This window comes from Pagrus pagrus, assembly GCF_965226575.1.
Source record: "Pagrus pagrus genome assembly, chromosome: 20".
Classification (NCBI taxonomy): domain Eukaryota; kingdom Metazoa; phylum Chordata; class Actinopteri; order Spariformes; family Sparidae; genus Pagrus; species Pagrus pagrus.
Window position 1 is genome coordinate 20,794,524 of NC_140207.1, and position 14,791 is coordinate 20,809,314.

Genomic DNA, 14,791 nt, shown 5'->3' on the forward strand with positions numbered 1-14,791 from the left:
ACACCTAATGGTTTTCCTCCTAGATAATGGTTTCCTCAAGGCCTTTGGGGTGTGAGATGGAAACAGGAAAGGACGTGAAGATAAGACAGTGTGAGAGTCTACAAAGAGTTGACCTAATAGAATAATTGGGCTAATTAAGGAAACCCGAGAGGGTGCAGTAGGAGAGGGCTCAGTGAAGCAGGTCAGTGAGAGGGGAAGGCACTGTTAGACAGCAGTGTCAGGGTCACATATAACCCCTGAGTGTGACTTAAAGCAGCTGCCTGTGATGCAATGGCCCCCAGACAGACAGAGAGAGACCCCTTTTGTGTCGGTGTCTGAAAGAATAGAGAGCTGAGGGGAAAGAGACAGACTGTGACAGACAATGGGGTGGGTTCGGGAGTCTGCAGGAAATCTCGCAGGAGTATTCAGACATGTGGTCATTAACTTCTCTCTTTTTCAGGCTGGCTGATGGCCAGTAGGATGATGGATGTTTTTATTGTGTCCCCGAGGGTCCTTGGTGGCAGTCTAAAGGCTAACCAAACAGCAGAGAGACAGCCTTGGACTCTGTAATGACAATAAGTTGTCTGCAAAAAACTCCACAGACGTACTCTACACTGCATGTCTATAGCTATCTATGGAATATGCTCACATATGGTGAGTAGACTTAAATTGTGTTTTGACAAATGGCTTAAATCACATATAGAAACCATGCCATTTAGAGGCACCACTTTCACGACTGCTATTGCAATTGGCAATGGTGATTATAGAGCAGCACATTTAGCATGTAAATATGAATGGATGGGATCGTGAACCCAAATCTCTGGGGAGCAAGGAGACCATTTTATCCCCATTCCAACTACCATTCTTTATGTGCTTTCACACCAGTAGAAAAGCAAAGTCAGGTATCAATGGACAAATTTTCTCTTGCTTATTTTCTTTTTATGCTTCACTGACTCTTTACGAGGAGTAACTTGAAGCTGCAATCATTTTAAAGCCTTTATTTCTATACGATTCTCATCTGACCTACTGCCCTTCAACGTGATGGGCCTACACAGGCCAGCTAAACCAGCAGCAAGGGAGTTAGGGATTCATAAAGGCCTCCCTTCATAATCTGGACAGCCCCAGTCTGAACTCAGCCCTGCTACGGTAGCCAAATGAGCTCTGTCTGATAAGAAAAGTGGAGGGAGGCCAAAACGCTCCAGTGGCAGCACGAGCGAGCCAGACTGGAGCATAAGTGGAAGAGCAGAGTCAGGACTGACAAGTTGACTGGGAAGGAGGTGAAGGAGATAGACAGAGGTTAAATGAGTGGGGGTCGGTGTTGAATGCAAGAGTGTGTGTGAATGAGTGACTGAATAAGAAGAAAATATACCATAAAGGGATATAATGGGAGATCAAGATAACAGACTGGAAGAGGGATTGAGAGGAACAAAGAAAACAAAAGGGATTGAGATAGAAAACACATAAATATTGGCCTTGTTTGAACAGAGATTTTCACTAGAACTAATACTCATCTCAACAAGTTCTTTACACTGATATTACATTTTCTTTTACATATACAAGTAAAAAACTTAACCTATCACCCTGGGCTTACCAGTGGCAAGAATGAAGGTAGTAAAACTGTCCCTCAGACAATAAATCATTTCATCCAATCGGTAGATTTATCTGACTGCCAGACTTAAGATTATAAGAGTAAGAGAATAACAGTTCTCATAACAACACAAAAATGGATATTATTTGGTTATGCATAGATAGCTTTGCTTTTTGAAGGCTGGAACATGCTTCTCCAGGCTGCGCATAGGTGAAGCAGTTGAGATGTGTGTGTTGGCTCCTCTGCAAGCCTCTCCAACCTATGGTTACCTATAACAAATTTTGCTGTGTAGGTTCACAAATGATTAACGTTTGTCTTGGTAGAGGCATAACATCAGCTTTAGGTGAAAAACAAAAGAGCAAGATATAACGTAGAAACAAAAACAGAAAAGAAAAGTTCTTGTGCAGAATTCACTAGCCTCACAATTCGATTAAGATTCTTCGGGCTTCCTCTAACAGTTATTTTTTATGGCTGTAGACGTCAGCTTCAGGTGAAAATGGCTAACGTGATTAGTAATTGTTGTGAGGCAGAGGTCACGCTCAGCGTGGGTCTCATCCAGTTCATGCTTCCCAGCAAGTTCATAAAATCTGACATGCGCCCTGAGATGTCCGTTTTAAAAAATATGAGGTGAGTTTTTTAACTCATAGATGATCTCTGCCTCCCTCCGACATACATCCTACATCAGTAATGTTAGCCTGATGTCCACCCACAATTCAAAACATGGAAGCAACGTTGCGACGTAACTTTACTGTCCGGCTGAGGCTGGCGCATCAACCATCAACATAAGCTACAGACTCTCGATTATGCTGCGTCTCTGCATCGATTCAAAATCTTCCAATGATTGCATCGCAATGCGTCTTATAATCGAGTAATTTCCACACCTCTAATCTGCACGTAGTAAAGTGCAGTACAAGATGACAAAAAGGAGCCAAGGACAGGACCATTGCTCAAATGACCACAAACTGTTGGAATAATAACTCCTCACATATTCATATCTTTCTTTCACAATTCCCAACTTGGATAAAGCCCCCTTTTTCCAAATCCTTGATAATAACAAGTGCGCCACACTTTCCCTCCACCTTATTACAATCTATAGTAAGCCTTGATTCTGTCAATCCTCCAGGGGTACATCAGCCTCTCCTGGAGGCCTGACGAATGCCTTGGAAACACTAAGAGGCATCTGGAACAAGGTGCGCAAATCCAACCTCCTGAACTCAACATCACCCACCCCCCGTGCCTTGATACCCTATGGGTGCTATCATCAGCATCCAGCCATGCATGGCCACTAATGAGGAGTCCCTGCTCTGTTAAACAAATACATAAACAGTCAGGCTAGAACCTAAATAAGCTCCATGATGTGTGTATGTGTGTGAGTGTGTGTGGGGGGGGGGGGTACATAGGGGAGAAACACGGTAGGTAAAAACCCTCAAGCACCACAATGTGCTTCCTGGTGTAGCAGCTAAGCATTAGCACGAACTGATGGCTAGGTTTACACCGAGGCTTCAACTCCCACTGGCACATGGAAGCCATGGCAGACTTGTGCATGGAAACAGTGCAGGAAATCAGAAGGGGAATGTCTACTTCTGTCAAAGCACACATGCATGAGTGGCAGCATATGTAGGTGTGTTTTTGTGTGCATGCAAGCGTGTCTGCGTATGTGTTCCTATGAGCGTGTAGCCACGGGCTCCTACCTGAAGTCAGGCCAAACAGGCCCGAGAGAAACCTAAAAAGACTGGATGATTGATGCTGGACAGTTACTGAGCCTGATGAATGGGCTACTTAACCATCAGTCGAGTGGCTCAACTATACTATTTGCACAAAAAAAGATAGCATGGAGAGAAGAAAAACATGGTAGAAAGTGTTTCTTGGATGTTAGGGACTGTTTATCTCTTGCTGCCGTCAACTATTGCCGCAGTTTTTCCTTTAGATGACTGTAAAAAGAGACCCAAAAGAGCAAGTATCTCTAGAAATGAAACATCGAAGGACAAAAGTCAATAACAGAGACAAGAGGGGGGTCATCTTGGATTGAGGAGGGCCTTCTAGCTGTGGTCAATTAGTCACCAGTAAGGCGATCCGCCTCTGCTCCTTACGTGATCAGCTCCATATGCAGCTGCTGCTCCCAGCTCTATTCCTCCATTTTTAACACATATATGCCTCTGATTGTTATTGCTGGGCTGGCCAAAACGCAATGGCTTAGTCTCCACTGTGTGATGAGGAGAACTGGAGCAACGCTTGTCTGTATCAAGCCATGACCCCTCCCAGCGCAAGCACTGGAGCACACACGCTGAAATGGCAGCCACATTAAGTATGTGATGACAAATGGCTCACACCTCATACAGTGCAGAAAAAAGGAGACAATATGGACTGCGATTTGGATCCCCTGAGATTTGGATCCCCTCATGTTTGAGAGTGTGTGTTTATTTGAGGGAATGGAATGGAGGCATGATCGTCCAGAGAACTGTCAGCACACAGCAGCGCCATGAAACTTCAGCAGATAAGAGGAGTAAGACAAGCTGAATGTTGGATGTCTCATCACGTTAGCTTGGCTTGGATTGGCCGCAATGAGTTTCTGGCAAGTGAAGTCTTTATGGGGCAATTACAGTGCCCTCTGGCTGATGGACTGGATAGATGGCTGGATGACATGATGGAAGCTGGCTTGTATTCTACTGGTTGTATGGATGATGAGAAGGCTGGCTAGTGCTTGGCCTGGCTCATCACACGTCTCGGCATCTAGGGTAGGCTATGTGTGGCCTGTCTACAGTGGAAAAGGAGGGTCCAAGGATCTCCTTACCTTAGCCATGGCCACAACTAAAGCCACACCACAACTCCTAACCCGCCAGGGAAAACAAGCACGGTGCTCCGTTCCGTAACAACTACTCAAAACATCGCCCCACGAACCGAACGGAAGACTGTAGCATTTGACAAACATTATTTCTCCCTCCAAATTGAGAGTGACAAGGGAAAACAAACGCGAGTGGCCCGGGCAGAGAGGCCAACGTGTTTTGACATGATGTCACTTAACAGCAAAAGTGTAACGACAATAAACTCCTGCCGACTGCTGTGTTGACTGCTGTGTTTAGAGGTATAAATACAAGTGTAGTGGAAACACATGCTGGTGTTCTTCACACCAGATGTTGACCATGGAAAAACGAAATACAAAGTGGGAATGGGCCTCCTGGACATTAAAATACAATTACCTCCAATCATATCTGGTGTTGGAGTGTGTCATTTCATCTTACCTCACTGAGATGGCACAGAGCCCCCGCACACATAACACACATGACCGTTCCACACACCCGAGGTCAGCATATTTATGAGTTCTTACACACTTCCTCAAACGCCAAACACTCCAGTGCTGCTCAGAAAGAGTAAAATCATGTAATATTAGCGTATTCAGTCATGATCAGAAAATCCATTTACTGTTATGGGCACCTATAAAGATTAATACAGCGCTGTAAAGAATTAGCAGGAGCCCAGATGAAAATCTATATTACTGTTGCGTAGAGGGAGAAAAGAGAACGAAGCTGGAGAGTTGTGAAAGGTACCCAAGGTTTTATGTCAAATGATTTTTCTAGCTGATGCAACAGAGCTCCCGCTGCAGACCAAACCCCGTCTGGGTGACCTGTTGCATGCCTTTCCACCTGTTTTATTAAATGACTTGTGAATGCAACTAATAAAAGCTACTACCCCCACCCTACCTGGTCTCCGTCTCGCACTAAAGCAGGCTCTGGTTTCCCTTTTATTTCCTTAACCCCGGTCTTGACCTAAAGTCGTAATTAACAAGTACACTGAGAAAAAGGAAAATTGCAGGTCATTATTATGATAATTATGCTGAGCAGGAGCGATTCCAGGGGAAGCTGCCAGGTAATGTAATGCAGAGGGCCCTTTGACGGACCGGCTTACCTTCATTTTTCTTCCTCCACCCCCTCTTTCCTTTTCCTCCTCTGTCTCTTTAAACCTTAATGTTAGAGCAAGTCATTACCCGGTTGCTATGAAAACACACTTAAGAGCCCACCTCAACCCTTCAGACAGGTGCTGGTGATTTTGGGTGTGTGAATCTGTGAGGCTATCTCTACAAATGTGGGTATTTGTTTCCATACTGTCCACATGAATCACCATGCAGACTGAGTGGGATCGCCGTCTCCTTGCTATAAGCTGGACATTGCCAGATATTTAGTCATTATGTGCTGTGCTGTATGTGTGTGTGTTGTCTCAGAGCCCTGAATGAGCTGTATGAGCGCACACAAAGAGACAGTTGTGTCACGGAGAGAGGTCTATCGCGGCTCAGGGATTGTTTAGTGTTTTCCCTGTCGTTATCCCAAGTAAAGAAAACAGCACTTTCACATGTCACTTCTCATTTCCAAATTGCGCTGGGGAATCTGGGCCGCCGAGGAGTGCCCGGCCCGATGGGCAACAATGGCTGCATTCAGTCTCCGAGCTCTCTGGATGTTGGAACGCCAAGAGGAAAAGAGCAGGAGTGCCAGGATATGTGTCCACGTTTATGATTACACATGATAGGAGGAAGATGTTTTATTTAAGAGAGCTGTGAGATTAAGATCTGGGAATGCCTCAGATGTGGCTTTGGAAGCCATGTGTGTTTTCACATTCACAACTCAACAGGCTGCAAGGGTGGTGTAACAGCTGCTGGACTGAGTGTTGTACAAGCACATGCATATGAACAGGAACCAGGGTTTTCCATGTGTATAAATCGGTCATTTTTTTAATGATTTCTGCATCAATGTAATGAGGTACATTGGTTTGCAAGGTATTGTGATTTTCAGGATCAGCCAAAATCTACATTCCTATCTGTTTATTTTATCCATAAGTTTCTGAATTAGTTTGCCACCGTTTTATGAATATATTTAATATTGTATTCATCTTAATTATACATAATTACATATTGTCCTTTACATAGCCACATAAAATAGCACTCAGCTGCTCAGTCAAATTAAGCTGCAGCATGACAACACAAAGCTGCTGTGATAAACTGTGACAGACTTGATAACGATGGTGGAACAATGGAGAAAAATTAAAAAACTGATGCCTTTAACAATGCTATTTAGCAGTTTTCATTTATGAGGTTGAGAGAGTGCAACAGATTTCCCGGATAAGAATGGAAAGGCTTATTTGCGGATATATAATTTTTGTCTTAATGACAAAGCCAAAATTCACTCTGTTACTTTGTATCTCATTTTACAATGGTTATTTTACTGGTGTCCAGCGACTTATAACTTAAACCCAATAAAAGCCTTATAAATTACATCACCATTTCAGCAAGTGTCTCCGTCAGCGAGGAGCCAAATAGTCTTTCTACTCCCTGCTTGAGGTTTTGACACAATTCTGGCTCTGACTTGATAGCTAGTGACTGGCCAGTAGCCTTAAGGTTGGAGAATTAAAAAAATACAATAACCAATATGGAATTAATAGTGGCTCAACTATGGTATTAAAAGTGTTTCTGTGTCTCAACATGACACATTCTGGATCATTCCCATTAAGCTCAAATCACCGCTAACCCTAACCCTCGCTTTCATTTACAGGACATACTATATATGTATGTAAGCTACTTAACAACATCTGTTTCTGCCTTAGCAGTTTTTAATTCCATAGCTCACTAAATACAACAACTACACACTATATATTCTGCAGAGGCACGCATAACGCTCTCTGCGGTAACAAATTCCTCCTCTGGAGACAAAAAAATCTATCCATGTATCTTTAAAGGTGCCATATGTAAGAATTTGAGTTAAAAACATTCAAAATTCAATATTATTAGTCATTAACTAAAATAATCAACAGAATGTGAGGAAATAACAGTTTTGGCAAACCAGGTAGCCCCAGGCCTGAAAACCTCTTTCTCCCAGCAGTCCAAAGCTCCTGTGCTAGTGGTGTAAACACAAACGCCCCCCTGCAGGTCCAGCTAGCTGCAGGGCTAACTGAGCTAACAAGCCAACAGTAGCCTCAGTCATGGATGTATAAAAAGAATACAGTTAGCAGCAGTTAGCAGTTACTCTGGTTAAATGCTGCCCCTATACAGTCGTGGCCAAAAGTTTACATACACATGTAAAGAACATGCATATCATGGAAGTCTTGAGTTCCAATGATTTCTACAACTCTCATTTTTCTGTGATGGAATGAGTGGAACACATACTACTTCTTTGTCAGAAAAAAAAAATTCAACGATGAACATATTATACTGCAAATATTCTGAAAATGGGACCAGCTTTTTAGTGGCTGCCTTAACAACCAATTGTTTAATCATTAACAATATATGAGATATGATTCCATTAGAAAACAGTTTTAACCACTGATTTGATCTGCATTGATGCAAAATCAGAGTAGGCTACGGTAGGAGCTAATAGAAAAGTAGCACAAGTTACTTGAATGACAAACTTAATGACACAAAATACTTACTTAATTTCGTTTGTCACTATTCAGCAACTGGCCCAACAAAATCCAACCCATATTGAGGCTACTAAATTGCAAAACTATAATAACATCAGTTTGTATATATAATGTAATTTGTATTCTCTAAATTACAAAAACACAAAAAAAAAATCGTAAACGTAACATAAACATAAGCTCATGGTAGATATACATTTTTATAATCATGCTATGCAAAACCAAAAAATAAATACATTATATCCATAGGCAGTCAACCCTATGCACACACAACATGACACAGTGAAGTGCATCAACACCAGCAGTGCTCCCACTTGTCCATATGTTTTCGAGCATGATGCTCCATCTTTCATTGCTGCGCTTCCAAGACACTGCAGCCTAATCCATCAAGTGAAAGATGTATTGCTTTTAAAGCAGATGTGTATCTCTAAAACACAAACACATGTGCTGTCTGCCTTAATCTCATTAGCTGCACCATTAATTCCCGGCCGGTGTCATTATTTTCCCCTTGCTTTCCTCATTCTGATGTAAACAGACAATAAAAAGTCCCTCCTTTAAAAACGCATACATCTATTTAGTCTCTTCCTTTGATAATTGTCTCAATCAGGAACTTTTCTCCAAGCTTTTCAGCAATACTTGCATCTGTATACATTCACACCAAAACAGTTTAAATACTTAATCATGTGAAGGTATTCAGACTAAGTTGAGAAGGACACTGACTGCAACTATCTGGATGAATGTGTTCGTGAAAGCTTCCAGAGAAATGGAATCAGAGCAGCCGTGATCCGACCGTCCTATTTGTGTCAAAGAGGGGAGGAGGTCCAACTGCTGCAGATGAGAAAAGCATGGCATGTCAGATTGCCAGTAGCTCATACCAGCAACTGCCATTCATGGAAAACTAACGTCGTCACAAACTGAATCGATCACAAGACTTTCCTGTCTCATCGCAATTATCAACTCCCTTATTAAGTCAAGGAAATCCACCAACATCAATCATGAAGTTGGAACTTCTACAAAAACAACGTTGGACATGCCATCTATCTTTGTATGTGCAGCAACTGCTATAGCGCTCCAGTTGTGGGTCTTTAATAAGAAGTCCAGCCTATCCACAGGTATCCAATGACTGCGACTGCTAGGTAGCCTGCTCAAGTTGTTGTACAGCCGTATTGATAGCTGGTGCCAGGGAGGATGCTGTGTAGGTTGGCAATGACAACTGGATGGCACCAACGCTGCAGTCTACGGTTTCCATTTGTTGCCTCCAGTGACACCCATCCACAGTGGGAAAACCAATCCTATGTGTGCAACAATTACACAGAAACGAGAGAAAAAAACTGAGAGGCAGGAGAGTGATAGAGGCTGACACCGATCCTGTCACATTCCTGGCAGCAGGAGTTTTATAGCTGCTAATGATGCCTAACAAGCAGTGATGGAAGAACTGAGGGAGAAAGGGATGGATGGAGCATCAATTTTGCATCAGAGAAATTTGCACAAATGCACAACAGGAATGTGAAAAGGTGCAGGAAAAGCTATACTGAACAACAGGTGTCCATATAGACACAGCAGAGAAGGGAGGAGTCGTTACTTTAAAGGCAATGAAATGCATTATAATTTAAATGCACCTTTTCATACCTTTTAATCACCTCAAATAAGAGTGTTGCCAAAATAATAATAATACACAAGAATGACCAGGGAAATGGGTATGATAGCAAAACCAGATGAAAGAGAGTGGAAGCAAAAGAGACTCTGAGAAAGAGGAAGATGGCACGCTAGTAGGAGGACGACTCAGATGAGAAGTGTGGGAGAAGTGAATGAACGGCACTCTCACACTTGCGAGAGCCGGCATCAACAGAGTGGCAGCGAGCAAGCCGACAACTGATGTAGAAAATGAACGAGAAAACAGCTGGGCATACGCGGCCAGCATCCCTGAGTCTGCTATTTACATCTGCGTTGCTGGATTTCGAGAACATCCAAATGACAGGAACAGTGCAAGCCACAGCCTCTAATGTTCTCACATCATAGTGACAGTCACCCTGAGCAGTTGTGGTGTACCCTTCTGTGGGCACTGGAAGTCATCTTTTGCTTTTTAACACATTTTGCGTATGTGAGGATTTGGATTTTCCAGAATGCTTTGAGATGACACTGTGGCTTCTTCACAGCAACAAAATCTGACTCAACATGTTCTTTAACCAAACATTTATGCAACGATGATTACAAATAAATCATTTTAGTTCTTAGTATTAAGAAAATTACAAATAAATTGGTGATTAAATGTTCATTAACAAAAATAAAAAGTGTAACACTTCATAACATAAAGTTATAAAGTGGACATACTTGTAATTCATGCTTTAGGCCTCTCTTGCTCCTCCAAGTCTTTTTTTCTGGCTGGGGGACATGAGTTGTGTAACACCAGAGCATTCTGGTTTCCTCCAAATTTTTGTCTACAGTTCTCCTATTAGTCAGTCTGCACTCAAGCCCTTCATCACCGGAGGCTGAAACTTCACCCGTATATCAGCTACAATGGGACTGACGCAACCCCCTTAACATTTAAATTTAGACCCCCACCAAAACTGTTCTGACACCTTATCCAAAATAACACGTTCTTTCAATAAAAAGAGAAGGCTGGGTTGATGTTTTTGTCTGCATGCACATGTTTAGTCGGAACCCAATTATTTAATTGTCCTAACACTTGAGCTAATAAATCAGTTGGATTGGGAAAGCAGCAGGAGATTTAGCCTGCTAGTACAACAGAAAGCGCAAGGGGAAAAAAGACAAAGACGTAGGGGGAGATGGGTTTCACAGTTTCACTGAAATGTGGCATGAAGTCACACTCCGAGAAATGATAGCAATTAATCACAGCTACTGAATACAATCCACTCAACTAATGACAATTAAGTAAACGTATGAGTCATAAGGAACAGGGCCTGCTTGCTAACTACAGCCCAGTCCCCAAAATGTCCAGAACTACAGAATGAGACAAAGGACCACAGAGAAAATGAAAGAGAGCGAAATAAGGGGAGCCCAACAAGGAAATCAAATATTGTACAGCCGCATTGTAATGATGTCAAGTTTGAGATTTTCCGGCTGATTATAGGAAATTGCAAAATAAAGGGCACATCCGAAATCAATTGCAGCATTGCACAATTAGAGGGTTTTTTACTGGTTAGCGGAACGGCTGTGACTTCACCATGAGCATCTGACGCGCAGGCTGTTCACTCAATGTACGATTTAACTTCATTAGGGTCAGTTTTCATTCAAGCATGTACAGGATGGCAATTGTCAAGGGCCAGAGGTAAAAGCAGAACCTTCAAATTTACTCTCAAATTAGAGGGTCACAAATTCAGAGAAACTGCACCTCCACAAATGAAAAGGTAACATTAGTTATTTATGACTAATAGGACCATTTCACAACAAGTGCAAAATTTTGATGTACAGTATGTTAGTGCCATGTCAGCACAATTAGTACAGTTGTAGTAGTATGTACATGTGGTATTACAGAGTAAGGCGCTGTTCTGCTGGAAAACTAAATGATCATTTTATTCAGAGCCAGTTAGATTTTTATGTTGCTCTTGTGTTAAAAAAGATAATGATCAATAAAGACGTGAGTTAATTTACATAGCAGCCAATGGTGTGATGTATCAAAAACAAACAACATTTTTTTGTCTAAAAGTTCGGAAGTGAAAATATGGGAAAAGGTTTATGAAGAAAAACAAAAAACAAAAACTATTTTAAAAAAAACTAAAGTATGGTGATGCTGGTGCACTGCTGTTGATGCTGTGTAACCTCTAGTTTTTCTTTTGTGGTGGAGCAAGTAAAAGTTTGAGAAGAAATGGTGCATCAGGGGAAAAAGGGAGCTGCATAATGCTAAATGGTAAGAACAGAGATACATGAAGGCTGTGGGGTGAAGTATGTTCATGTTTTACTGCAAATCTTTTTTTCTTTTTTTAAATTGCAGCTGACAAAATATGAGAGGTTAATGGGTTTCAAAATTATTGCAGAACATAAATTTGCTCTGAAAAGGCTCTTAGCCTAGCCACAATACGTCGCCACTGTAGAAGTCCTGTTGCATGTTTACTACAGCACGTTTTAAATTCCCACAGGAACTATTTGACAAATGGGAGCCTTACTCTCTGGGGACACATTCATTCTTGAGTGGTCAAAAGACAGACAAGAGTCATAGGTTCTGACCGAAGATGTGCAGATGCAAATAGGATGATGGAAGATGCAAACATAAGCCTTGTTTCCACCAAGCAGACCAATTTAAGTTCAGCTTTTAGTTTGTTACACATTAGAACTGTTATTTTTGCTTTTCCAGTATCAAATGATTCAAGTTGACCTTCTCTTTGTGTCTACAGTACAAATATAAGACCACCACACATGACAATTTTGAGATTTCTAACTGCCACAATAGCTGCACTTTAGCATTTGTTATTGTCTTTCATGGACACACAGAGAAAAATATGGCCTGCATTAGAAATCCTACTGTTGTCCACACCACAGTCAGGCCCAAATTATAGCTGTAAGAGATTATGGGCATCAGTTGTGCCCTGTAGGTCCTAAGGGTGGTCAGAGGGCAGCTAACATGGAAGGAACTGCTCTACAACAACGGGCTGAAACTTTCTTCCCATTACTCAAATGCGTAAGATGTCCTTTTATAATTTAATATGGTTTTCACTGCTGTGTAAGACGATGCAATGACAAATTTAGTAGCTGCTGATATTGCATTTATGAATAAAATGTGTTGTCAAATGCAAGTTGGAAACCATCATGACTTGAATTTTATAATGCTGTATGCATCAAAGCCAGACGGGAGTGAACAGAATTTAATATACTGGTAGAAAACTTGGCTGCCATTGCAAGAATATTGTGGTGATAGTGATGATATATTGTATTCAAAGAGCCACATGAAATGAAACCTCTTTTAAATTGGAGCAGTATTTATAAAACTGACCTTGTATTGAACCCTAAAAGACCACTGGAGGCACAGCACCTTCTCTATTTAGATCCAGTCTCTTTTAAAATGTGCACCCCAACCTCTAAACTTAAATTGAACCACTATATCATAACAAGAATATATTCTACATAATTAACACCTTGAATATTGTATATCATACACAATATCACACATCATAAATGTGTGTTTGAGATGTTCTCAGGAGCCAAATCACTGAGACAAAAAAAGAATCCAGTCGTGTAATGGAATAACACCAGCCAGATGATTAAGCTGAAATGTGTAAATCACATCATGGTTTCAGGGAATGTGATCCAACATCAGACTTGGGAGAGTGCCGGAGCAGGAAGCGCCCGCGACAATGTGCGCAGAGAGAGGGAACGAGAATTCCTCCAAGCCACATTATTACGTCCTGCAGCTCTACAGAACATGCAACAGGCAGGAACCCAAAAATGGCTTAGGTGTGTTCCTTCTTCCCTCCGGGCGTGGTGAGAGGAGTGCGCCGGCCTGGAGCCAAGATGGTGGTCAGGGAGAAAACCACAAAGTGAAAATAGAGGCGGCCAGGGCCAGGACACGTCCAGCACAGATCAAAGGTGGGCGGGGCCTCAGCACACAACAAAGTGCTATGATGACAGATGGAGGTCTTAGACAAGCCATGGAGGACTTGAGTAGTGGAGTGTTTATGTGTTGCAGAAAACCAAGGTCAGTCAAGAGAATTCAGGAATCACATCATTGGAAAAACAATGATAATCATGCAGCAAAGCTGAAAAGATAAAGGTATGTAGTGCAACCAAACCAGCACTAATTAGGTTTGGTGGGGTTACAGACGTTAATTCCCAAATGCACCTCACTAGCTGACAAGACCGGGGGAATTCATGGAACATCATTCATCAGACAAGGCATACAAACACCCAGGGTGCTGAGGGGTGGAGGGAAAATGAGAATGCCAGCGAAGATGTTGCTTCCACATAGTTTGGAGCTCGTGACCCAGACATATGGGTGGTTGTTGCCGTCTGGGACGATGTTTGAAGAGTGTGGACGTGAGAAGCATGTTACAGTGAGGGAACAACACTGACCATGATAGAGCCATTCGCAGACACTGAGCCTTGACTGGCTGAAAATACTCTCAGCCAAGAGCAGGGTAATTGTGGTTAGTTTTGGTGTGCTTACAACTTCAAGGTTGTGGGTTGGATTTCCACAGGCAAGTACTTCAAAAACATGTATGGTATTGGCTTGACCTCTAGTGTGGATACAGCTTTGATACAGGAGGTATTCAGAAATTCAGGGATTAGTGAACAAAGCCTAGATAGCAGGCATTTTTTTGGAATTAGGATGTTAACCTGATGATAAATTTATGTTGGAGACATAATGTGGTTCAGGTATTTTTATACCTTCAATGAAAGCCAACAGTAGAGGAGAGAATACAACTCAATCCAGGGATTTTGTGGCCTTTACACCTACATCCTTTTAAACAAACTTAACTTCCCAAAACCATCATCTTTCAAACTTCTAGGAGCTGCTGAAAACCACTTTGTGCAAATCAAATAAACAACCTCTCAAGATGTCGGGCAAAGTTACTTACGAGAGGTTCCTTGTTTTTGACGAGTCTTATGATTTTCACCGAATCCTCATCGTCGTCAATGTCTTCAGGCAGTGGAGGTAGTTCAGGGTCGTAACTCTTCTGGGCGACAGAGTCATGGACCGACAGTAGGCTCTGGAGGAAGGAGAGGCACAGAGGGATAGATTTGAGGAAAGAAACAAGAGGAAAGGGTTATCAGTCAAACCATGAAGGCCTTAGCTTAACCTCGATCTAATTAGCAAAATAAAGTATAGCTATACATGCTATTAAGAGTTGAATCTATCATTTCTTTCTCTGA

At 42.0% G+C, this 14,791-nt stretch overlaps 1 protein-coding gene across 2 annotated transcripts in view; it reads right to left on the minus strand.

Moving 5' to 3' along the window:
* Positions 1–14,791, minus strand: part of mpp7a (MAGUK p55 scaffold protein 7a) — a 147,664-nt gene that overhangs the window by 50,449 nt on the left and 82,424 nt on the right. For both annotated transcript variants that reach the window (XM_084340178.1, XM_084340179.1), the window contains exon 6: positions 14,497–14,628. In XM_084340178.1, coding sequence (XP_084196304.1) covers positions 14,497–14,628 — 132 coding nt within the window. The remainder of the gene's footprint in view (positions 1–14,496; positions 14,629–14,791) is intronic.